Below are 27,756 nucleotides of genomic sequence, written 5' to 3'. Positions count from 1 at the left end.
AGGGTTTCTTATCAATTCCAAAACAACCAAGTTACGTCCCAGGCCCTGGTGCTTGAAATGTTATGGTATTCCAGGCTGCTGATTACATGGAAGCCTCAACAGCTACATTTCTGGGACAGTTCACAAATAATCATGAAAATGCTGGTAGCTCAGTTGAGGGAGAAGTATCTACCTTTTTTTGGTTATGGGGGACCAACAGGGAACAGGCAACATCCTTTTTCCAGTCTACAAGCTGGTTGATGGGTCAACAGACGGATGTGAAGGTCAAGCCTTGGGCATGGAGCCTCAGTCATGAGGTGTTGACCTGTTGATGGTGACTCACTCACTCACTCAGGACAATGACTTGTGACTAGACCGGGGCTCAGAGGAAAGTGGCCTTTACCCGCTTCAGCGTGTCCTGGATTCTCCGCGTTTGACGCTCGCTGGACTGCTGGAAGTTCGCATGGCGGTCGGCAGCCAAAAGGTGAATGTCAGAGGTGGCAAACCCGGCAATGCGACACTGAAGGTAGGCCTGCAGCTCTCGGTCAGGACTGTAAGAGTACATCAGCTCCTGGAAGGCGTGGACCTGGCTCACAACCTTTGCAATGCTCCTAAAAATGTGAAATTGTGAAAAGAACACATATCTAGGTCCATTTACTACCTTCTCAGCATCATCATCAGCTTTTGTCTGTGACCTAATTTGGGTAGAAACAAGGGTCCACACCAAACAGCTGTGTCTCTGCCTCTCCCCGCTAGATCAGCTGACCCCAGCATCTGGACCAAAACCTCTTTTCCAATTGAACCCCATCCCACTGACGCCATCTGGTGCAACACTGGCACCCCTACCAACAACCCCATTTTAGCAGCTGCGTCATTACCATCCAACCGCCACTTGATGCGACCTCAGCATCTGGTCAACCGTATCCGATTGAGGAAGAAGGACACAGGAAAATTATTTGGCAACATGGACATGTAACGTTTTGGGGAGAGAGTGATTTTTTTTGTAAATGACACTGACTTCTGGTTCATACTGTGTGTCACAAAAACGAGACATATTAGGCTAATTTCCCTGTTTTTTATGCATCATTTAATGTTTATGCTCTATTAAATATTGGAAAGTTTTTGATGAAAAGCCAATCAAACCAAAAAGAAAGCAGTTTGGTTTGACGTACAACACATCTTTGGACATTATCTCAACTAATAAATGTTCAAAATTAGGACAGTATTTTCCTCAACAATATAATTTTGGAATAGTTTGATGTTGACTGAATTCCAATGAATGGGAATTTAGTTTTTTCAACTTGGGCCTTATATTTACCTGCATAAATTTGGTTAAATTTGGTCCAATGGATTACCGCCACCCCAATATTTAACATAGCAACACCCATATTTGTTGTCAAGATAGGGCCTAAGTTAAACATTCTATTGAATGGGTGCTAAAAGACAAGAACATTACTGATAATTAACACATCATCCATTATGTGCTGTACATGTGTTAGAGTAAGAACATTTACAGTAGATATGAACGTGTGGACCAGTCAGGACAGACATGCTGCCTTCTTTTCTGAAATCAGAAGTTGAAGTTGACTTTTGATGGACAAAATCCAAAACGGATCTGGACTCTCACCTGAGCTTGCTCCACTTGTACGCTCCAGTAGTGAGTGTGAAGGCGCCAATCTCCAGCTGCTGGACGTGCATGGCCAGGATGTGCGCTGGTAAAAGGGTGGGCCTCGTCCTAAAGTGTTCCCCCGCCATCAGACACAAGTCATCGCTCTTTAGAAACATCTGAAGAGAAGGAAGTTTATCCACACGATCAATGGACTGGTTCTTAGTGCAACAGGAAAGGTATGTGTAGGAGTGTAGATTTCAGATGTAGAACCAGCTGCAGTCTCTCAGTGGACAAGCAAGTTGCTTGGAGCTGTTTTTCTATTGATTTGTTTGCCCTGCAGCCTGGTTTCCCAAGCGGCCAGCATATAGGCTTCAGTTACTAACACCATACTGCTCAAACACACACACACACCTGCACAGCGCGCAGCTCCTCCAGTATCTCAAACACCTTGGAAGGCAGTTGTTTCCAAACCTGTTGGCAAGAGATTATTTAGTAGCTTCAAAATGAGGACAAATTATTCGAATACTTTGAGTTTTCTTTAAACTGCCTCTTTTCATTGGCCACATTCCTCCTCGCTCTCTTCAATCACTTTAAACGCATTAACGATGATTTCTCATTTGCAAAACTAATTAAACACCAACTAAGTTCTGCCGCAGCTGAAGAAAACATTTAGCTCGAGGGCATCTCACATAATTCAGCAACTCAGAATCTGTTTGAGGGGTAATTTATGAGATGCAGCCTTACTGGTAATTGCCTGACAGTCACATTCTCCAGACCTCCAAGGACCTGCATGGCGGTGGCAAAGTTCCTCGATTCATAGCAATGTTTCCCGATCCATAAATATTTAGTCACTAAAGTAACTTGTGCCTGTGAAAGAAGACAACAATTATAAAAAAAGAGGCACAAGGCAAAATGGAAAAACCCCAGTAGCTCCTAACACTGTTAAGCTTTTCTTTTGAACTACATCAGACTCCATAATGAAGCTAGTAAAGTGGAAAATACCATCTATTGTCAGTGCATTGTTGACTGTTCTGCATTTGAATCACAGCAGCTGCTGATTATTTTTTCATTTGACCTGAAAAAATTTAAGTTGAAATTCAGGTGGAAAGGTGCATCAGCCAGATTAAAATACAACAATCACAGAACGTATGTTTGATTCAAAAAGGATTCAACAGAAAACGTGAGAGAACATGTCAGTATGGAAGGATTCAAAGTATTGACTGGTGTCTATATTGAAGTATGAGGAAGAGGTTGGAGGTCAAAAAGCATTCCATAAAATAACACAGCATTTTCCTATGCTGCTTATTGGAATGCAATAGTCGAGTCATTACAAAAAAAAGTCACATTTCTGCTTTATATAGTACATTTATATAGAAGAATCAGAAAGCACATATAGGAGGGAAGTCAGAGTTCACCACTCACTGTACGTCTTCTCTTACCTTGGTGGAGTCACAGATCACTATTTCCGAGGAGATCCATTTGGTGACACTGTCAGCATATGTGAGCAGCTGCTGCAGGTGGCTTTCTGAGGGTGTCCCCTCATACACCTGCACACTGCTGCCCTCTGCTGGCGAGATGTGCTGTGACACGTTCCTGATAAAGGAGGGGGGGAAAACAGAGCTGGAAATTTGTCCTTATGCTGGTTGTAGATTTGGAAAATGTGCCCTATCTTTTTCAGAGTAAATGATATTGCTTATCAGTAATAGAAGTGAGTGAAAATAAGCATCCATGTCCCTCCCATTGTAATCACAATTGGTTTTACCACACTGAATATATTATATAGATATATGATATATTAGGGATGGGATGATACCTGTTTTTTGTGTCTGATCCCGATATCACAAATTTGTGCTGAGTCATTTCAAAGACATAATTCTCCAACTTCCAAGAGGAAGAAATAATCAGTCCAAACACGAAATGATTTTGCTGATTTTTAATTCATTGGCTGCCAATGACTTCAATTCGAATATAATCGTTCATTGCCAATGATGTCTGATGAAAGAAGATAGTCTTTCTTTTGGTAGTTTCTGTGTTTACAAAGTCACAGAACACACTGTTTTGTGTGTCTTGGAAAATTGAAAATTGAAAATGGCTGGCAGCCAATGAGTTAATCTGTCCGATATCCGATCCATTGATTTTGAACAGTATTGCACCGATACTGACTGATTCAGATTCCCATCCCGATACATACAATATATATATCTACCCATTTCAAATCTGCAAATCATAATCTATAGTGGTAACATTGACAATATATATTTTTGTACTCCGTTGAAAAAGTGGAGAAGCTTCATAAATTTGTGTTAATGTGCTTTTGATACAGGTCATAATGGGCGATGGTGTCCACAGACAAAGGCAACTACAACCAGCTGAATTACTGTGGAGCGACACTGGATCAACATGCTTGACACGGCTGTCTAGCACAAGCATCTGAACACCAGTACCAGGAACTAAATGCTGTGCAGAGCGCTGGTGGTATTCTGAAAGCATGTAGTGGCTTAGCGACTTACTAAAACACCTTGTTCCACTGTGAAGTCAATAGTCTGTGTTTGAAGCTGGAACAACGTACTCACTTATTTGGGATTAGCACATTGTCTCTGATTCCTTGTACCCTAGAGTTGAGGAAATGAACTGGATGACATCCTTGGAACATTCCCTGCATTTTAAAGAAAAAAAAAAAAAAAAAAAGATTAATCAGTGTATTGCAAGGCATTTGTAGAGACATGTCTCCCTCTAGTGGTTTAAGGAAACAACAACACTAGTGCAAGAGTGTGGTACCAAATGTATGGAGGATGAGTATCATATACCTGCTGCAGGAGAGTGAGCTGCTGGGCTAAGTGCTGTGCGCTGTATTCATTCTGGCTGAAGGGGAGTCGGTCCTCACTGTGCAGGTAGACGTTGGTTGAGTCGTTCACCAGAGCGCTGTAGGACGGCACAGGCAAAGCTGCAGCAATGGAGAAGGCCTTCTCTTTAGATATGGATGCAGAGGGCTCCACCACTCTGGAGATCCTCCACTGAAAGGTTAAAAAAATTTAGCGACATGCTCTGAATTACAGACTATAAACACACTGATGTTATAACAATACAGACTGCAGTAACAATGTAGATTTATTAATTATATATTACAACAAACACACACAAAGCAATGGGAATGCGACGGACCTCACTAGATGAATGCAAGCACACAGAGTTATTTTCCTCTTCAAAACTGATTAGACTTCCTCTTCTTTGGCTCCAACCTGTACTTGGAGGGCTGTGGAGTGCAGTGAGAAGGTCTTTTCCCCGGCTGTCTACAGGAATTACCTTTGGGAAAATAAATAAAATATACCAATTAGACGATATATGCAGTATTTATATTTATTATATACAGTCAGTTATACTGTAATGTTGGGTAATAAGTTACATGTTATGTACCTCAGTATTAAGGAAGCTCTCCAATGTAGCTACGATGCTGGAGTTCGGTTTGAAGTCCAGCTGTTTACAGTCTGTAATCCAGAACTGGAGCAGGTCCAAAGAGCGATGGAAGACCTTTTCACTGTCTGCTGACATGTTCAGACCTTCTCTGGAATGAAAAGCATATACACTGATCAGACAATTATTGGTAGAGTAAATTTGACTCTGTATTTAAGGCCACCTGTCCAAGTTTTAACATGTCTCTAGTCCATTGTTAGCTAGGATTGGCTCTCACTATAAAGGATAAATGTTATAGATAATGGATGGGTTGATAAAAAATGGACAATATAGTCTTAATGACCACTCAAAGCTGATCCACTTGTCCCATTCACACCCATTCATACAACACTTATATGTACTATATGTAGCACATTTCCTATCACACATCTTCCATACCCATTCACGCACCATCAGGAGCAATGCAGGTTAAGTGTCTTGGCCAAGCACACATTGGCATGACTAACATAGCCAGGTATCTAACCCACAACCTTACACTAAGCTTCCATTTTAAACTAACCAAATATCTGCTACTGTACCTTGCAGCACTGGTAAATCTATCCATCAGAAACTGTAGTAACTGCTCAGCAGTGCAGAAGAAACGATAGGTGTACAGGAACTGCTGGATGTAGCCCTCCATGGCAGCATTTCTGTGATGAAAGTGAATATGATCACGTGACACGAGATCAACAGCTGAATAAAACTTTTCAGTGAAATCTATTACTCGATATACCACATGATCGTTGTCCTTATCCTTGATAAACACAGCACAATTCTTCAAAACTTCCCTTCAAGCACTTTTAGAATATCAGTGGAAGATCTAGTTTACTGAAATCAACATTCCTGGATGTCATGAAATCCATAATGTTCACACCCTTGGATTCACAGGCTGAGTATGGGGAGTCATACATAAATGAATTGAAAACGCTCTAGAATCTTTTAATCTAAGTTGAATTTAAGCTATGCCACTTCACTGTTACTGCTACTGCTTTCCCAGAGAGACCTGACAATTTCAACACACAATGTCTGAAAACATCCCGTCTCTCCACAGCATATGTCCTACAATGAAATAGTAAATAATGATGTGCTTCTGAATTGCAAGGATAATGAGGAACAACTTCTTTTTCTGTCTGGTTTCAGTGTGTACAGTGTATTCTGGTTGGGAGTTTGCCTACTTTATGTACTGTATGATTCAGTCCTGTATGGCCTGAGGTCACAGTATTTAGTTAGTAATAAATTTGATGTCCATTGAGTGCGTGCATTTCTGTTATGTGCAGTATATTTGGCATAGAGATATATGCAAATGCAAATTGTATCTGGATTCTGCTTCAGATAAATAAAGTACATATGTATATATTAGATCTGCAACATTTTGCATATACCCATTACATATTTTTTTATGGAGAGCTTATTTTACATGTGCTGTAAACACCCGTTTGTTTCTGGTTTGTGCACATAATATATTATGTTATGTGCACAAACCAGAAACAAACATTATGAAGCAGACAAAGTTTTTTAAAAAAGGGACAATTGCCAAAATGAATTCAATGATCTGTGGGTTTGTTCAACAGAACTAATAGTAAACACAAAATGACTTAAATGTGAATCCTACTGAATCAGCAATTGTGCACATATTTCCTGCATAAAAATGGCCCCTCTGTGTAATTTGTGGCACTTTTATGGCCCCTGATTTTGAAAAACATTTATTGACAAATGTTGCAGAAAGAAGAAATTGCACTTTAGGAGATTTTTACCTTCTCCTGAAACACCATCAGTGTAGTGTAATCATGTGATTGTCTGACTAAATCCCTTTGGCACATTAAAACGGTAAGGATAAATAATTGAACACAGAACTTAGATAACAGGAATTCCCAACCCTGTGAAACATTACCACAAACCATACAACCTCATGAGAGGAATGGCTTGCACATTTTAAATTTAAACCCTCATCATTAATACCTGGTGTAGAGGTAAGCCATGAGGCCCAGAGGAGACCCAGCCTGCAGGGTTCTCTTCCCTTTGCTTTTGCCAAAGTTCAAAACAGAGGGATCCTCAGAGGGATGGAGGTCCAAAGAGTAAGGTCCACATACGGCTAAGGAGGGTAACAATGAAGCCTCCAAACCAAACTGTTCCACTCTCACAATCTGCAGAAATAATGAAAATCCAGATAATTAAAATGCACGAGAAACTGCTCATCAGCAAGCAGAATGTGAAGAATGACATTGTCGTGCTTCTTCGGTACCTCTAGGTATTTCTTCACACAGTCCAAAAACACCACTTTGGATCTTAGTTCTTCAAACTGGAACTTCAGTTTGGACAGCATCAGTTTGCTCCTTGAACCTGTGCGATACAGGATGCACAGTTTTATAAATCGTACAGGAAGCGAAGCAGATCATCATACATCAGCGGTGCGAGAAAATGGGCACCTAACCTTTATTTTTTCTCTCTAGCTGAATGAGCTTCAGGTAGAAATTTCTAGTTTTTCTCAGATTTCTTGTTTCAATTAAGAGCTGCTGCTGCAGTTCCTGTTCAAAAGAAAAAATCACACACAATCAAACAAAGGTGCTACAATTACACCACACTGCCTTTGATTTGGATAAGCCTTTAGGTGTTTCTATTGTGTGTGTGTGAGGTAAATAGTTTTTATTTTCATGCACTGTTCATTGTGGCAACAGAATGCAACAGCTCTTTTGAAGCGAATTGAATGAGACGTCGCAACAGCCCATCTCCTAAAATGTCTTATTAGCTGTTGCACAAACCCTCTGAAGGAATAGTGATGCAATCAAAGTGTGCACAACACAAAGGCTATTCATTAATATTCCTTTGGAAATTATAATAGCTTCCCCTGCCAAAGGCCAAGTTCAACATATTAATATTCAGATCCAGTTTGTAGAAAGTAATATGCCAATTATCTTAAAGGCCCAGCTTGTTCTTATCCCGTTACCATCACAGACTGACCATTCCCCCACTTTGTTACAGTGAAGAAAATAATTGCTGGACTTCCTCGCAAATCTCAACAAAAGCGATGCGATGAATTCAATTAGAAAACGCATCAAACGTTTGAAAGTAACATTTTTGCATGGAGGATATGCACAAAGAAAAAGAATCAGTGAGATTAATACCTGTTCTGATTCTCTGCTTAAAAAACCTTAAGGAAATAACAGCATTAATACACAACATGGTATTCACAACCAATAAATGCAACATGTGAAAGAAATACCTTTTTTGTTGTTGTTGTGATAGCATTAGATAAATAAATCAGTTGCTTGGTGCAGCCGTTTGTTCAAACACAATAAAGGTCATATATGACTCACTCACAGTAACCTTCACTGGTTCACCTACCTGTGTTTTCACATCGATACACGGTGATCCTGTGTGCTGTCCCAGATTCGTTGCGTACTGTATCACCTCAGGACTAAAAAACTCTTCTCCAAAAAAGGCCAAGAACCAGGCTGGGCTTAAGCTGAGGCCCGGTCCCCCTGCTTTAAATCCAGGCGTGAGGAGTTGCTCTGACACCAGAGAGTCACTGTCCTCCATGTCCTCCAGGCAGTAAGAGCTCATCTGCTCATGGTCATAAGCTCCCAGCAACCCCTCCTCTCTCCCTGATGGAAACTCCGCTTCAGAGGGGCTTTCATCACTGCCCCCCACTGACTGATCTCCTCCCTCCATCACCCCCGCGTCCGAGCCGTCCGTGCTGACGCCTCAACCAGTAAACAGGGACAGAGGAGAGAGAGAGGGGAAGCAAGAAAAGGGGACTGAATCACAACAAAACCAACCGAATTCATCATGAAAACACAAGGAGCAATCCAGTGGTAGCTCTGGGCGAAATAAATGATAACCCATGGCTTCACAAAGCATCCACTGTTGAACACAACAGCTTAAAGGCAGTCCAACTTGTTTTTATCGTCATCTTGCAAGCCCCCCTTTTGAAATCACGACCCCACGGCTGGCATATATAAATAGCACGACAAGCACAAGCGTAAAAGAGCTTTTGTTTGTTTGTGCTCGTTTGTATTTGTTTCAGCTTATCAGCGGAGAGAAATGAGGAGAACAAACATTACAAATATCCATCAGCAAAAGAAAAAACAAATAATCACAGAGAGAAATGAGGTTTCGTCTTTCTAAGCAGCATTACTCAAAAAGTAAAGGATATATTTGGATTAAATATTCTGGGAATGTAAGTTATTGTCCAATTAATAAACAAATGTTAGCCTTGTAAGGTCAGAAAGTGTGGAAAACTACAAACTGGGAGTGCTTGGTTTAGTTTTATTACCATCTAAAAGCTTTAATTGAACTATTTAGGTTATTCACTTGATGAAAAAACTATTTCTTTTAAAAGAAAAGAAAAGTAATGTCTCTATAGAAACTAGATGGACTTGCATCCATTAATTTTGCTGCACGGATCACATTTTCAGCTCAACGTTCTACATCGTTGCCACGCCGTGTTTTTTGCTGGGGAAAGATTATAATATTTATGAGGTTTATTGGCCGACATTCTAAATAATATGTTTGTGAGAGAGCGTATAAATGCCTCAAAGTAAAGATCGTATGGTTTTCGTAGCCTTAGAAAAAGTATTTTATGCAACCTCAAGGCCGTACATAAGCATTCTGACATTCTAAAGTGGAAGTTTATCACACTTCTACTTGATAAGAAAGATGGAACTAAACATAAATTTCAGTCTCCTACCTTGACTAATATCGTGCTGACTCTGCTCTGATCTCAATTCATCATCTGCAAGTGCACTTTTGTTTTCTTCATGGCACGACTGGGCCTTAGTTTCACCCCAGGAGTCCACGGACGCGGGAATCGAAGTGCGGATGTTCCCATTCAGATCGAGATGGCCGTGCGAGCACACTTCCCTTTTCTCTCTCCAGACGCTTGCGATCAAGGGTGACGTAAGTGCAACACCTTTCACAGCCTTCGATGGAGGCTGATCATTAGCACCGCTGTATGGACACACACACAAATAACAATTTACCTCATATGATACTTACCAAACATTAAAAGCATTTGTTCCATAAAATTAAACTCCTCACAGAAAAAAACATAGCCCCCTCCAGCTCATATCAGAGGTAGGATGAAAAATAACCTATTTTTGAGTCCACAGCCACAAGAAAATAGCGTCTATATCCTTGAAATGTTACAATGTTAGTGGCCTGATGAAGGACAAGTCCGGGGTAAGCTCAACCTTCTGCTCAGCTCTCGCTTCAACGCAAATGAAGAGACAAGTGTAAAGCATGTCATTTGTATTTTAATTCATGTATTTATTCATATATTTAAGGCCACAACGCCCATAGTGCTACTCATCAATGACAATGCAGATGAGGCCTTACATGCATCCTCAGTCTCCTCATCACTATCAAACATCCTGCAAAGCTGTTGCCATGGGGATCATTTAGGTGTCGGACGCTGAGAAACATATGAAGCGCTCACGCTCATTTTAATGCTGTGTACGGGTGCTGCACGTGTGCCGAGGAGAGGTCATGTGTTGTGAGGACGAGAGGTCTTTCCTTCTATGCTGTGTGTATTTGTTCTCGAGAACCCACATTAAAATCATAAATTCTACATCTGAGCAGAGGCAGGTGAAGTTGGTTATGTCACTGTTTTGCACAGAAGCGCCGGTGCTTGTGCTGCTACCAAAACCTCTCATTTCAATGTGGGAAAAAATATTTTGACACCAGAAATAATCTCGTTAATTTATAATGCAGGCTGATGGTGGGGACATGATGCAGATTCATTAAGTGGTTCAGTCCATCCATGCTCAAGCAGATCTGTGCTCATGTGTGGCGGCAGGCGCACACTTGATAAATTGCCGTGGGAATAATAAGAACTCTTTATACGTACATCCTGGGGCTGTGTGTTCATAGATCAGATCTTTCAGGATTCAGGCTGTGTTTTTTCATTATCTTATGTGTTGTTGAGTATCAAATATCTAAAAAACATTTATTTTTGTTATAGTTGGTGAAAATGAAAAAAAAAAAAAAAGCCAAAGTTGTGCTGAAATAAAGGATATAAGACACTCTATCCGTATATTGCACTTATATTCTTACAGCCGCTGTATATACGTAATGGAAAAACAGTTAAAGCTACAATATGTCATTTCCCACATGCCATATTGATGTTTGATAGAATAAAGAACTGAGAATGTAACTACAGAACATTTCTGTTGCCGTAGAAGAAGAAGATTTTACCTTCAATTCAATTACAGAGCGTTTTTGTTTTCATTTTGTTCTTGTTGTTTGACACCAAGAACCTGAGCAGAGCTCACCGATCTGTTTGTGCTCAGCTAAGATGTGAAATCCTGCCCCTGGCAATCGAAACAGGATGATTCCTCTCTATTGCAGTTGAAAGTACATTGTGTTGTTTGTGTGATCTGAGAGCGCTAGAACAGAAAACCTTGAAATCATTGAATCCTTTGCTTTATTGTCCAGAATATCAGAAATATACACTTAGGCTGTTTCAGGAACTAACTGCAGGACACTTAGATTTGCTTTTAATGTCTGATGAATGTAAACTGAAACCCCATTTGATCATAAAGTTATAAAACATCTGTGATAACTCGATTCAAGCCAATTTGATGGCATATAATATGTGACTGTAGTTAACACAACATTCCCTAATTACATTAAAGTAATTTAATTATTTCTATGTAGTGTGTAATATGAATTTGTCACACACAATTCATGCAATACATCATTGGGTCACGGTTACACATTAGTGTAGTGTTTTTTTTGGCCCTTATTTTAAAGTGTGGATGCCTCACTTCATCACAGTGTTCAGCAGCACAGCTGTGCACTGCTGACTGCACCGATTTTATTACCCATGGAGTGTTACGACATTATAATGCAGCGTCTAATGCACAGTTCATTTTACTACTCACAGTGTGGATGGGCTGTAGTTGACCAGGCAATGCAAAACACCCAGCAAATCCTCTTCCCAGTAGAGATTATTGAACCTCTGCCTCACAACGCAGGCAAACGTGTCGTACTGGAGGTCCTTCAAAGAGAAGATGTACTCCCCTCGGGAAAACAAACAAACAAACAGGTTGATTTTCAAATGCATGATAGTGCAGGCCACTTGTCTATTTAAAAAAGATAGTGCTAGCTGTTATTAAACAAGAACTACTCTAACTTCTCTTTAATGAAAAAGCCATATTGTTAACTTCTGCCATCCACTATACTGACGTCAATGGAGATTAAAAAGGTGCTTTATTTCTTCTGTTCAAGGGCATCCCGACAGCTCTAAAAGTAGCTCATTTAAAATTTACTCAGAGTATTTTGTTACTTTTTTTAACAGCAGGAGGGCAGGGGATCTGTCTTGTATTGTGCAAAAAGGACAAGGATTTAAATCTCAAACTCGCCGTTTATCAATTAAAATGAAATTAATGTCAACAAGTGACATTTTAAATATTTAGGGAGGTATAATATGTCACTTTAATGCAGACCTTCCCACAAAACATCTTCAAACAAAACAATGGCAACGTGTGTAAATGTAGTTTGTTCCTTTCCACCTCTGATGACCAGAGAGGAGGCAAAGAAAAAGACAAATAACCTCCTATTACTGAAGTATACTTTATGTGCAGTGGACAAAATAGTCAAGCAGATACATAAAACATTTTCATGGAGCCACATAGGAACATTTTGTAAATGTTTTGTGGAAGTAGTGCAAGTTAAATTGGCCATGGAGGGACATTATTTAACCTCCTCTCTGACTATGTTGTGTGGAAATTACCTTGGGCTCTTCTGAGACCAAGTGAGCAAAAATGGCTATATTTACAAGACATATTTCCAAACATGAGATGTGATGTTACATACTGAAGGTATTCAGTTCTCTTTAAATGAATGTGTCATTAATTTATACAGAGTAGTATAAGAATAACAGTCTGTGTACCACTGGTATAATTAACTAAATGTGAAATCAACTTAAAACAGGAAACAAAGCAATAATAACATGATAAATGAGTCCTCTGAACATACATACCAATTGCAATGTTTTCTTGTCCATCATCCAAATGTCCATCATCCAAATATCCATCAATTGAAAACTCTCCCTTGAGCAGGTCAATCACCTCCTGTAAGACAGGTTGGACTTTGGGAGAGATGGTCTCAGAAGGACATTGGTTCTCATCTTGCGTCCCTGGTTTTGCTTGTCCACCGTGTGCCCTGGTCACACTGTACTTCACAGAGCTGTCAGAAAGGATGGAGCTACCGCTGAAATATGATAGCCGACCACAGTCCTGGGGTTCAGGCCTCATAGGCACATTCAGACAGTTGATAAACGGACCTTCAGTCATCTCCGGAACTGTGATTAATCTTTGCACAGGCTGAGGGACCAGGGAAAGATTTATATCCAACCCGAGGAGGGACTCGGGAGCCCTGACCTGCACAGGCACTAAAGAAAGATGTCCAGTTGTCGGGTCCTGACAAAAGAGGTAATTGTTAAAGACACCAGAACCATTGAGGTTAATGGATGCCGGAGGAAGAGACACTTCAACACAAGAAATATCCGGGACAATAAAAGAAGTGTTGACCAGTTTCTTGCTGCTGGAAGCTGTAGGAGTTGCATTTATGACCATTTGATTCACAGGCAGTTCCTCTGTGTGTACGCTGGGTTCAGTCTGTGCAGGATGTGGGTGCGTGGTGTGTGAGATGAAATCAGCATCCCTTCCCTCCACATTTTCACTGTTTCTTGTGAATTCATCCACATTACTGAAAAACAGAAATAGTTTTTTTTTTTTTCATTTCAAAGCTTTTTCGGCTTTTAATTTTAGTGATTTTATGCTCTTATTCGTTTTATTCCTAAGATATACAGACGAGAGAGGACTGATATCACTCTTGGGAATAATCACTTTCATATATAATAAAACTAAAAGCTTAAAGGTGCCATATGTAAGAATGTGGCCAAAAACGGTTACTACATTCAAATTGAAAACACCAAGGTATTTTAGGTTTCGTTTTCTGACGTAACTGGCAACCCATGGTTGCTCGGCAGCTGAGACTCTACTGACTGCAATGATTGGAGGACGGCGGTAGGTGGCGCCACATGCCAAAACGTGATTTCAAAACATAAACATGATTTGCAGTCTGCAAAATATTTTTTTTAATGCAAATATTTTGTCTGTACTGTTGTTGTTGGTGAGTTCAGTTTGTTATATGAACATTATTCCTGAGTCTCTGTGACATATTAGGAGGATTTTATGACCAGTTGCTTTAGATCTATTACATAATGCACCTTTAAAACTAGCACTAAAAACAAATGAACAAAGTAGTGGAAATGCGAGCCCACAGGCCCAGTATTAACAAAATCAGAGTAACAGCCTCTCTAAAGCTAATCAATTATTACCCTGTATCTTGTTTGTCTAATTTAAATGACACACAAAAAAATGTGTGGCTTTTTGGGATGTTAATTATAATCCGAAACATTCTGTCCAATTAAATGTGGATATTCTAACCATAGAATGATGTCAGTTGGAATTAAACACTGACCTTTGCAATAACGTGTGTGTGGGTCTCTGTCTGTGCGTGTGTGTGTGTAAGGTGACCCCAGCTCAACACTAAACCAAAATTGTTTAAATACAAATGGGTAATAAATAATACATAAAAAGTCACATTTTACACTTTAGAACATCATACCCTTCGATGGCTGCTGCAGAGGTCCGGCTCTCCTCCTCTGAGTCCCCATCTTCAGTCAGGACAATAGGGGTGAAGTGTGTGGCAGTGGAGGTGAAAGCCTCTGGGAGCTGGAGTCCCTCACTGCGTGGACGGCTGTGGGGAACAGGGCCAGGCACAGGAGCCAGTCGGCTCTCAGTGGCCATGGGAACAAAGCCTACACACAGTTACAACAATGCCAAATACAATATCAGTGATATTGTCTCATGCAATATACATCTGTGGTTTACAGAAAATGTGTAAAATATTAGGAACATTTGCAGCTGTGACCATTTTAGTCATTGATTTAGATGTGAAATAAGTGGTATTCTTAACAGAAATTGCAAGTGCATCTTAAATGCTTCTTATATTTGACACATTTAGCAAATATAGTACATTTCGAGGTGTAATATATTGCATGAGGGTCTTTAATACTATAGTGAAGTTGTCCTACCCGTGTGGTTTTGTTCAGACTCTTCATACGAGCTGTTGTGAGTTTCAGTTGCACTCAAATCTTCTGCATTGGTCGATTCTGAGACTGGCTGAAAGACAATGAAGACAATGAAATGAGGATAATGATAATAATCCCAGACATTGGAAATAGTATTTAGATGAAGACACGTGTGGGGAGGTTTACCGGGTGAACGTTGCTAATAAGGTCGTTCCACACAGTCTCAGCATTTGTCCCTTGACGTGATAAGTAGTCACGACAGCTCTGGAAAACAGCCACGTAAAAAAAAATGAAGAGACGACAATACAGACAGAGCACTTTACACACTGGTACAAATCATGCAGAAAAAAAATTACTGACAACAAAAGAACAAATGTAAAATGATGGTGTATTTTTAGAAGTGTCCTTCAGTTAGAAAATGCCAAAGCACCTTTGGATGCCCTTTATTCGCAATTCAAGTGAATTTCGTTTGATCACGATATGTCTATTTAGCAAGCATGTCTCTCTGAAGTGGTAATAATTACACCGTGATATGCAAAGTGAAATTAGGATTTATTTATAGATGTGTTTTCATGTAAATATGTTAAGTACTTTCCTGAGAAGTTTATTGTTCCTGAGAACATCATTTCAAAGAAGATAATTCATGTATAGAAGTAAAATGATTAGGGTTCAATTGTATTTTCTTTCCTAAAGGTTATATTTTTGTATCTCTCTGTTCAGTGTGAATGCCTGGTCTTTATTATTCTAGGAAATTATTAACAGACATACCACATACAATTAACAAAGACCAGCTGTGCAGCTCTGTGAGGGTGAATTTACAGATTTTGAAGCGTGTAGAAAAACACTTATGACAGTGTTGTTAGTTTGTTTACATAGTAGCGTGCTGTGAAGTGTGTTGATATTTAAAGGTCCCATGGTATATCCTATTTCTCCAAGTCAACCTACTTCCCTGGTGTCCTAATGAACATGTCTGTCACATGCTTTGGTCAAAATACCACAGCAGTTCAATCACCCTGCCAAAACAGCCCTGTTCAGAACGCTCGGTTTAGTAGTATCTCTTTAAAAAAAAGGAAAACGAAACTTAAGGGACAGGAAATGACATCAGCGACAGAGGCTACTGGGAGCTAACAGCAGTTAGCATTTGGAAAAGTGATGATTTGCAGGCTCTAGCAGGCACAGTGCCGTCATATATTACATGTATCCACTGGACAGATAAATCCTCTGAGGCTGGAAGTTTGTGTAGGACTCTGTGCTGCACTGTGGAGCCAAGAATAGAATTTTTCACAGAATTTGCGGACTTCCAGACAACAAAAACATGAGTGAGTCATCTTTTTCCACACTGTGGCAACTGATAGGACCTCCAGAGTCCCAAATATAAGTATTAAAATGATTAAAAAGTTGATTTTGCATATTATGGGACCTTTAAAATACACATAATGTCAAAGAATAAAACGCTGGAATGTGAAGTGTGTAAAGTTAGATTAGAAAAAAAAAACATGTTCTCTCTGGTTGCACAATCACAATCTATGCAGTAATGCTGGTGCTTAAGTCAGGATGTTCAATGGTACAATGGATATGACTGTAACACAGTTAAAATCATATTACTTTTTTAGCCACAATAATGGTAGGTCTCTCGATCGGCGTCCTCTTTGCCATCTCAAGGAGCAGCCTCTTCAGTTTGCGAGGCATCGCCAGCTTTTGAGTAGGCAATAAACTGAACTTGGCCGTGGCCCAGAGAATAGCAGCAACAGCATACACACAAACCTGAGCCAAGACAGAAAGGAATAGAGAAGGAGGAAAAAAACAACAACAACCAAAATAAATGATGAGGAAAAAAACACAGTTGATACAAACCTTTTCATTCACAATCCCGTGCTCTTGATACTCAGGGGCAAGATAAAATTCATCTCGTGGTCCTGCAAACAAAAGGCAGTTAATTAAGTCAGCGAGAGTCTCGTCAAACCACTGCTTTCATATTATGCTTCAGCAGAGGGTGTATTGTCGACATCTATTCTGTAAGCAAAGACATTAAGGTGAAGAAAAGCAGCACATGAAGGAGCCATAACAGCACATGACAGTAGAACGACAACAGCAAACCTACCAATGTTTTTAGGTTTCAAGAAAAGCACTTCCCCCTCACAACCCACGTACACTGTGTCCAGGCACAAATACGCTAATGGGAGAGAGAAATCAGTTGAAAAGACTTGTGATGAACATAAGGAAAACACAATTTTTATTCCTTTTCTCTCACCATCTTTCAGAATTTCACATAATTTTTGTACGTAGCAAAAAAGGGCCTTTTGCCTAATGTGTATGTCTGTCAAATCTACATAATGTAAGTATTATAATCCTATTCCAGTCACTGTTGGGTATGTGTATCAACTTTGTCAATCTTTAATCCTGTCTGGTTGTCGTTGCATTCTGTCCTTGTGGATGTTTCACAACAAAAGCCCAATTACGGGATTAAAGGTTTCTTTCTACTGAAGGGATTTTACTTTGAATGGTAAGGAAGTATTGAGTTTTATGTCTTGCGTGGTTTAATGTGTGAGTAAATGAGTAAAAATCACCTGGAAAGTCGATGTAGGTCTGCAGCGAGGACAGACAGGTGTAACACAGAGCCCACAGCTCATTAACCGTCAGCCTCCGTCCACAGCGACACAGTAGTTCTCTGAGAGAGATCCACTAGATGAAAAAATAAAGAACAAATCCAAAGTTAAGTAATAAAAGATTCTTAGAGTCTTATCTCTAAGCTATCTCAAGTTTAGACAGTTCTGATGCTCTAGCTTTTATAAACGGAGCTGTTATAAGCAGGAAACAGATGTATTTAATGAATTCCCACAAACTAATTACCTTGTGTGTGCAAGTGTATTAGTGAATTGATATCAGCATTGACTTGAAAGCATTAGTTCCTTTGTTTGCTGGCTAAATTCAAAAGCTGAATGAAAAAAGAAACAGCTTTTGGACTAAAATAGTGCAGAAAAGTGTACAAACTTCCTCTCGCAGCATTTTAGATTAGCACAGCTGTTTTCACATGAGAGTTTTATACCTAGGTCACAAACGCATACTCCATCTGCTGAGCAAGGTGGAGTAATTGACCCACAATATTGTCAGAAGGACATGAATATTAAATAAATGTCGCATTCCAGCTCTAATTGTGACCTACTCTTATGGACAGAGCAAATATTCTGGTGGAGTTTTATAACAGCAGTAAATCTCTATATTGTACGTGTGACACCTGTCTACAAGACAGACAAACCTCATCCTGAGATTCTTCATTCAGACACAGCATGCTTTTTGTCATGTGGTTATTAGGTATGTAAAGGCTGTGGTTCAACGAGCTCTGCTCTCCGGAATATTCTTGTGCAATTTCCAGGTCTTGGCAGGAAGAACAGGGAGATGCTAAATCCTGGATATGGTCCATAGGTTCACATTCATGGCTCTCCTGAGTCTTTGTTTCTCCGCTGCATAAATTCTCTGCAGCATCCTCGTTCGCTTGTGACACGGCGTGGTTTTTCACAACAAAATTCGTATCGTCGTCAGTGCTAGTATATGGGTAACAATCACAGGACTGGCCCCGGTTGAGTCTTTCAAGTCTGTTACTCCACACAGACTTGCAGCTCAGGATTTCATCCGCTCCGATCTCGGTGAGGTCAGACACTGGCACACTGATATCTCCTTGTGTCGGAGTGGAGAGACACGGGGGGTTGTTGGAGTCCGGGACGGAGCAGGAGCGGTTAAGCGCCCCCCTCACCCTGTTCAGCCTCTGCTGGGCTCTCCTCTTCACTGGCGAGCTGTTGTGCGACCTGCAATCCATCTCATCTGTCAAGGTCATTTCGTCTCCTTCCATATCCTCAGCCCAGAGAGAGGAATCCCAGCCCCCGCACACCTGCAGAGGACATTCTTAGCATTCAGCCATTTTTTTTTTTTCATTTCTAAATGTGAAAACAATCTCAACTAAACATCTGGCGCAAAATAGATTCCAATTTAGACAAATGGTAGAATGAAGCAGAAATGACAGAACATTATTCATATACTGCTTTTGATGAAGCTGCTTTTGTGCTACCATTGTGCCGACAGAGAGCAATAAATGTGTGGGAAATGCTTCTGTATTCTAATAAGGGAAAAGGTGAGGGAAAATATAATGCAAATATACATCACTGTCATGTACCTGTTTTCTGGAGAGACCATTTGCCGTAACAGAATTGTTGCTGCACAAGTTTTTGGCATTATCTTCTGAGCTCAGTCCCCTGAGCAGACATCTGGGTTTAGGATGCTGCCACCTCGCCTCCCATGATGCCTCCTGTCCATCTGTGGATACACAAGGATAGTTAGTACTGAGGGGGAAAAAAAACAAAAAAACAAAAGAGACCAAATACATTTAAATACTTATGACGGCATTACCTTGAAATGTTGAAACTGATTCAATGGAAAGCACCCGTCGCCCGATGGAGGATAGTTTCCGACACACAGCTGCAGAGGAGGTATGAGAAAGCTGTGCTTCAGCCAGCGATAGGATGTCCTGTAGGAGCAAAAAAGGACATATAAAGCTCATTATATTATGTTCTATGCTCTTTTAGGAAAGTTGTCTTTCATACAAAAAGACATAGAAAAGAAGCTTTATATTCATGTTATTACTGTAACATATTATTCCAGTGAGAATCATGCTGTATATTAACAAAGATTACATCTCTAAGTTATAAGACTTAGTGGAACAGAAGTCATAACTTTCTCTTTGAATCACTATCACATCTTTTTGATACAAGTAAGCACATTTAGTTGTTAATGCTGCAACAATCAGACAGTGGGTAAACTGTCACACTTTCACTGCATGCAACTTGCAGTGGTGCAATTTTTCCACTTGATGCTGCTCAAGAGCGCTGCTTGACAACAGTATATGATACACATAGTCATGAAAAGACAATAATACAGTTTATTTTGAATTCTTAACTATGCCTGACTGTAAAACAGATGGTGATGTAATGCTGTAATGGGATTATGTTTTATTGTTTGCAAGGTAAAGACATTTTCCACACAGCCCACAAATGCTGGTAAACAATCACTATCTACCTCCATTGGCTATAATGACTCTAAAATCTCAGTAAATGATTAATATGAATCCATACCTGTAGTCAGTTATTTGTGTTTTTATGGCTGTGGTAATTTATTGCTATCACTCGTTTATCTTGTTTTATGTCTATTTACATTTCACACGTACCTTATTTTTTCACTCGGTTACCAGGACAACACAACTCCTCCAGTGATGTGTCCAAACCATAGCTTTCTATCCAAAACCAGCCTAGTAACAATGAACAATTAGCAGGATTTTCATACCTGCAGGAGCGGCCTGTCCTCTGGCTTCTCGTCCTGCATCTGCTCCAGCTGCTTCTGAATTTCTTCTCCCAGCATAACCTCCAGCTCTGGCTCAATGACAAAGTTCAGTGCAGCGGAGAGCGTGGAGCCCAGCGAGTAAACGTGACCCTGCAGCAGGGAAAAGAAAACACAAGATCTAAATCTGGAACAGATTATAGAAGAAAAGAAAAACCAGAATCCCCTCACCAGTTTGGACAGTAATTGTCATGCATTGTGTGTATTTATCATAGATCTCCTGTTTCATTTCGCTGCACAGAGAGTGGATATTATGGTCAGCCCTTTGCCAGCGGTGGATTTGAAGCAGGTGCTTTTGAATCCACATCCAAGACATAATGATCACTTTCCAACAATTGAAGTGGAATGCAACCAGACTTATACAGTAAACACATGTGCAAGGCGGATCCCAGTGAGGGTCACTAAAATAGAAGAGTAAATGCTCAGCTGGCTTTAACTTGTGTTATGCCTGTGCTGTGTGGCCATGCTCTAACTCTCCCTTGAGAAAAACACTTGGGGTGGAAAAAGGGAGGAGTGAAGTGTATTGTGTGTGTGAACAGACAGAAAACAAAATTAATATGGGTTTTATTTATTTTTAAATCACTGTAAATGACTATATTTTGCTTCACACCCCTACTTTTTTATTATCAATCTGAAGTGACCCCACAGTAGACCTTGTCACTGACGGATCGCTGGCTTGTGATGGGGAATTTGGGTGACGAAAGAGTGCCAGCAACGCTCTCCTCTCCCTCAGCAAACACCAGCAAGGTGCCTGTGACTGTTGACTTCAAGCAAACTGAAATCTGTAAGAATATTCAGACTTGCTCACCTCAAACGTGCTGCCTGTGTTGTCAAACTCAGGAGGCACGAAGGAGCCTTCAGGATCATCTGCGGGTCAAAAAAACAAGCTAATTAACATCATCGTTAAAGTCGTCTAGAGTGCGCACTGTACATCATAAATGTCATCCCGAGTAAACAACAACAGCGTAGTTTGATGTATATAGTCGTGTCAATTCTGTACGCTAACCTAGTTGCTAAGCATCCGATGAAATGCGAATGAACCACAACAGTGTGGTGAGCGGGTGAAGCAGTTTCCCCTGCATTTACATAATTCACATGTCAGAGATAATCCTCGACAAACGAGACAGGCCGATATCTGTAGATCGGCGCTGAAGCGGCCACAGAGGAGAGTGATGCATCCTCCTCCTCTTCTTCCTCCTCCCACTGATAAAGGTCAGAGCTCACCTCACTCTGGTTATAAGAAAAGCACACAAATACATCGCTGTAAAAAAAAACATTCTGTTCCCTACACTGGACTCAAGGTCTCTGGTAAACGGAGACAGGAGGAGAGCCAGGAAGGAAACTATGAAAGTGGGTCATGACAGATCTGGGTTTGTCTAAGGGAGTCCTGATTTCCCCTCCCAGGTGTAGAGAGGGTACTCACTCCTTTCTCCTTGTCTCCTTTTTCTTTACCTTTAATCACTTTTTTCATCTTGTTCTTTGCATTTTCACTCAATATCCTGAATATCCCTCTGCCATCCAGCCATTTTCTGTTTCCTGTCCTCACCTTCTTAAATACACGGTCTCATATACTCTTTTCTTTTCTTTCCTGACCCTTTTTCCTACCATCTCCTTTTCACCCTCCTTGACTCTTCCATCTTCTCCTCTCCACTCCCTTCTTCCCTCCCCCCACCTATGTTCTTTCCTTCTCATCTCTTCTTAAGGAGAATCAAACTAAAGAAGAAGAAGTGGAAAGAGACAGAGGGGAGTACTAAAAGGAGGACATTTTAGCAACTGTAACCCAGTGAATTAAACAGAAAAAAGACAGCCGTTGTCATGACGCAGTTGGCTCCAGTACGATGGTGAGAGCTTGGTGAGTCATGTGTGCCTACAGCCTTTCGGCACAACAGGTAGTGTGAGCCGAGCAGTACACACTGTCACACTTGCTTTAACACACTCTCCAAATGGACTGGTCATATTTGCCACATAGCACAACTGTTCGCGCTCCGTCACAAATGGAGCCGTTTGCAAAGCCATGCCTCCTGGGGAAATTAGCAGTCGGTTTTGGTCAGCAGTGCCATATGGAAACCATTAGAGGACATTTTGCCACACAGGCTGTGGGTGATTTGACCCTGCCACTCCATCCACAGTCACATACGACCGCCTTGCCATCATTGCTGCGCTAATTAATGAGCTGAGATTATTGATAAGTCACTGTGGCAACAGCTATTCTCACTCAGACTCATCACTACAGCTCTCAAGGTCACTCCAGGGACGATCTGTTTGCATGGGAGCACGGCGATGGGCATCCAAGTGTGTGCGTCAGCTTGAAATTTTTAAACTATAGCACAAAAAGCTCAATTAAATGAAATCAATAGCGAGGAAAGTACAGGGCTTGGCGTTATGACTGATGATATAGATGCACTGTGTTGAGCATGGGCAGCCAAAGCACGAAGGTTAATGTGGGCAGTGAAGCTCCTCTCTCTGTGCACAGGATGAATCACAGCCAAGCGGCTCAACTAAATCAAATACACCATGTCAACAAATGAGGACTGTGGCTGCAGAGTAATCAATCAAAAACACTGCTACACCGCTACGGGGACTGCAGATCTGTGTGGAGATACAAAATAATACAACACTTCAAATGATGCCATGCTGGCAGTGTAATATTTATGTGTGTGTGTGTGAGTTGGATGGACAAAGAGAGAGAGATAAAACTGCTGATAGTCTGACTGAGCTGTTTCCACAACAACGATTCCCCGGAAACTAACACGAAAGGATCTAATCAATACTTATCCATTTTGGATATTTGGCATTAGGGAATTGAATAAGTGTGTGCAATAGTGAATGATCTCTCTCTGGGAAAATATCTCTCTCTCGCTCTCCCTCTGTGTTATTGTCAACACATGAAATGAGGCAATGGGAAGATGAGGGAACACCAGGCAGAAGGGAATTACAAAAAGAAAGACTGGAGACAAAACAAATGCCAACAAGCTCCTGATGAGATATTTTATCTACGGTCTCCGTGTACAACTTTTATGGACGTCTTGTGTTAGTAAAAGCCTGACAGATCCAGTGAGTCATTGATGGGGTGTTTTCTAAGAGGAATTGGCAAATACACACTGATACAGATCAGGGCAATGAATCAGTGAAGAGAGAGGGGGGGGGGCTTAAGCTGCACTTAATAAAGGATAACATCAACTTCCTGCAATGCAGTTCTTATCTTGTTTGAACTCACAATATGAAACAGATTCTTACTCTAAAACTACAGAAAGCACCCAGAGAGCGCAAACCTCCAGGATACTCCCCTATCTCACAAGGTTAACAGTTTTTTTCCTGAATCTGGATCCATATTCAGGTCACCAGACAGCCAGAAAAAACAAATCTTCTTGGCTGATGTAATAAAAACGTACGTCATCTACCTGTATGAATTTTCACGGCCTGATATAAACATGTCAGATTTAACATCCTGGCCATTTAGTACATAATGGATGGAACGTGCATTATCAAAAAGTACAGTAATGTGCAAAATATCATGCAAGTAATAGTGGACAGTAAAGGATGTCTTGAAAGTGGCGCAGTTACTCGACAAATATTGGCATCAGGGTGTTTGTGCGAGGTAGACTCACCACTGAGCTGCTCCATAAAGCAAACATTCCCATGGGCATTGAAGGCCAGAGTGTCTGGCGTTATGCACAGACTGTGAAAGAGATGGGAGGGTCTGATGCTCTTCAGGGCCAGAGCACACTCGGCACAGACTGCCCACACCTCCTCCTCAGACAAACAGCTGTCCCGCAGAGAGAGGATGTCCGCCAGTGATACGTTCTCCTGTGGACACACACACACAAACAAATGTCCAGCCTGGTCATTTGAATTTCTGTTTCTGATCTGGTTCAATCCAGTGCTTGTGCGTGAGGGAAAATAATATTTGCTCTTCACCAATAACTCACATAAGCTGGTGCCAATCCCAGCTGACATAAGGCAAGAGGTGGGGTACACCATGGACAGGTCCCGTCCATCACTCAAGTCAATTTGCCTAGTGTCTAATTTGCCTAATGCCCAAATCTGCATGTTTTAGACCAGCGAATCCAGAGGAAACAAATGCAAACTCCCTGCAGTAAGGCCCTTGTTCAGACCCGGGTCACAAACCCAGGTTTTATTGCTGCTAAGGCAAGAACACAAAGACTGGATTGAAGCCATTGCACACAGAAAACTCATTATCAAAATCAACTTGATCTTCACATATCCACTTGTGTTAATATACCGATTCAGCAGTTACTTTAAAGAACCATCGCTACAGCACAGAGAATATCATCCATTTTAATGTGATAATAGGAACCAGAAGCCAAACCCATTCCAGGTTTTCCTATACCACAAGCCCCAAAATGCACCGTCAACATTTTGAAAACAGTTGCAGCTCTCAGCTCTAATTCATTTCAGTGAGCCACCTCAAGTGGAACGGCTATATTAACATGTAAATACAGTGTTATTATATTTAAGTTTGGTATTAAGACCTTGTGGTCAATCTACTTCAGCGCTGGATAAAGATGCTGCATTTCTTCAAACAGTCTCCAAAAAAATAATCAACTCTCTAGAACCTGTCCCTCTTCATAACTCAGCATTTATTTTTACATCAGAAACACTAAATGTAATATGATATGCGCTAAATCACACTGTTGCACGTCGCTTCCTCCACTTGGGAATAAACAGCCTATTTCTTGCTCTGATTGACACTGGAAAATTATAACTGCAAAATCCAAATGATATAATTAAAGTGTGGGGCTGTTGTAGGAATCCAATTGCATTTTCACATCCCACAATTCAAAGTGAGCAGAGATAAACAATCCCTCTTTCATGTAAGTGCCTGTGAAAACCTGTAGAATACTCATCTAACAGTACTGGATAAACACAACTAGGACACACAAAAAAACAGACAAATTGATCCCTGGTATGAATGATACATTCATCATGCAATCTTAAATCTTTGCAGACATTTTCAAAAGTTTTAGAAAATCAGCAGATTTGCTGTCCCTGGCTCTTAAAGGGATGTCAAACTTTGCACGAGACATGCAAGTCATATTTCAAATAGGAGTTTCTTATTATACCAGAGTATGAGTGACCTCATTTTGACACAAGGGGACAACATCTTGAGTTATAAGCTATATTCAGACACAAAGTCATTTTGGGCAAACTAGTGCACGCTATCCCGCACAGACATACAGTACAAACACTTTTTGTTGGCAATTTCCTGGCGTGACTCTCGGTACCCACATGAGCACACCATCTGTGATCCACCATCACCAAATGGCCTCTTTTATCCCGGCAGTTGCAGTGATCTCAGAGATTCCGTGCAGCATCCTGCATAATGCTGATTATTATAGCATCTTCTGTTCAGTTAGCAAGTGGACACAAAAGCCGGCCTTAACCGCAGACAGAGGGGGGGGAGTCAGGGGTCTTCACAAAGCAACAACTGTCCGGCGCTAAATCAAGCACTTTAATTACCTTGACCTTAACATATTTTCTTCTTCTTCCGAGACAGCTTGCTCACAATGGACGCTTATACGTACTCAAACTTAGTCTTAATGCATACGATCTGTTTAATATTCGACAACTGCATTAATCTTGTGTGACTTTCTTGTAGGAGCAGGGAAGTTGCAGCAAAATGTGAACAAAGCTGGTGTACAATTACAGAGCAGAAGAGTGCCACTACATGCAGCAGTAGCAGCAGCAGCCCCATAAATAGACAGTTTCCCTTGAGAACAGTGCAGGGGAAAGCTAGAAGTCCCCCTCAAAAGTTAAATATGCTGTCCTACATAAGTTTGCCTCTTAGCTCCAAGGTTCTGAAAGGACTAGTTGTGATGTTCTTCACACACTGGGGCTGAGAAAAAATGTGAAAAAGAATGTATTTGCATTTGACTGAAGCTCCTGAAGTGTTGCGTGTTCAAAAAAAATAAAGACTGACAACAACAAACAGCCTAAACTCACGAGCAAAGAGGAAGTAGAAATCTGGCTCCTTAATTGGATAAAGTTGTGTGATACTCAAAATGTTTCTCCTGGGTTTACTGACAGACTCCTGAGACAGAGACACTCATCTTTGACCAAACACTCTAAATCAGAGATAGCTGTTGAAATATGGAGTTATTTAACTTAAGTACCTCACTAGCAGGAGCTTTAGGAAATGCAGTTTCCAGTTTCACCATATTTACACAAAACAAGCACAGTGGATTTGGTCGAAGCGTCACTTCCATCGCATCATTACAGGATATCTTTAGCCTACAATCGTAGGCAGTGTTTCAGTAAGCCAACACCTGACTATTGATGAATGACAGACTTAACACTGAATGGATCACTGACTGTAGGTATCAGTGGTAGGTACTGTATGATCCTTTGAGTGTGGATTTCTTTTAGGTGACATTTCTGCTCAAAGTGTCAGTGAAAACTACAACAAAACAAGTATGGTGTAACTATGAAACTGAAAAAGTTATAGGTACAAAATCAACTTGGATATATAGCCAATATAACTGTGCGATTGTTTACCACTTGATCCAGTACATAAAGCATGTTTCATGTGTTTAGGAGCTGTTACAGAGGTTCCACAAAATACCTTTTGTAGTTATAAAGGTCCCTATAGGTTACTGCGACAATGTAGGCGCAAATACCAACTATCTTACTTAAATAAATAATTACACTTCACTGTATTAAATGGAGCTCTAGCATCATTTGTGCTTTTACAGCCACAATAATTTTACTATTTGCTGAAACAATATACTAACTGTAGGAAAATGTTGTCATGGTTCATTGTCATTTGTTTCAAACAATGGACACCATACATTATGAGACCCAATTCAACTTTTTAAACATTCTTCCCTCAAGCTTCTAACATTTTAGTATCCATTTTTATTTTATGACTCTCTCTCTTGACCTATTTATGGAAATCAATCAGAAGGGAAATCATTATGTAAGAACAATGAAGGCAGCAACCACAAGCTGGTTTGCCTGTATTTTCTGGATGACATCTTTCTTCTCATCTGAAGTTTACATTAGGCTTCACCTAATGATTAATTCATCCAAGTGTCCTACATTTTATTTGGCATCTGTATTTAGTTTCATCATAACTTCCTCAAATGAAAAAAAAAAAACACTGTCTCACCTCATCCTCCAGCAGCGGAGGCAGATGTTCCAGATCGTCATATCCGTCCCTGTCTCCAGGGTTCAAGTATGAAAGCGCCGCATCATCACGACCTGAGGTCTCCAT

The 27,756-nt window shown here is 40.6% G+C and overlaps 1 protein-coding gene across 1 annotated transcript; it reads right to left on the bottom strand.

Moving 5' to 3' along the window:
• Positions 1–361: 361 nt before the first annotated feature.
• Positions 362–27,756, bottom strand: kndc1 (kinase non-catalytic C-lobe domain containing 1; the record flags this gene model as incomplete). The annotated part of the gene is given in 31 exon segments (XM_083897353.1): positions 362–590; positions 1,607–1,764; positions 2,000–2,059; positions 2,333–2,455; positions 3,028–3,208; positions 4,162–4,244; positions 4,396–4,602; positions 4,724–4,891; positions 5,003–5,150; positions 5,578–5,688; positions 6,998–7,182; positions 7,281–7,378; positions 7,470–7,563; positions 8,381–8,739; positions 9,726–9,985; positions 11,920–12,058; positions 13,020–13,747; positions 14,672–14,864; positions 15,141–15,228; positions 15,324–15,401; positions 16,743–16,901; positions 16,992–17,051; positions 17,210–17,310; positions 17,705–17,819; positions 18,394–19,023; positions 19,306–19,445; positions 19,539–19,656; positions 20,469–20,615; positions 21,331–21,389; positions 24,131–24,329; positions 27,652–27,756. Coding segments are annotated over 31 exon segments (5,523 nt in total).

Source organism: Microchirus variegatus, assembly GCF_963457635.1.
Source record: "Microchirus variegatus genome assembly, chromosome: 11".
NCBI classification, from domain to species: domain Eukaryota; kingdom Metazoa; phylum Chordata; class Actinopteri; order Pleuronectiformes; family Soleidae; genus Microchirus; species Microchirus variegatus.
Note: the sequence above shows the minus strand (reverse complement) of the source record. Positions and strands in the feature narration are given on the sequence as shown.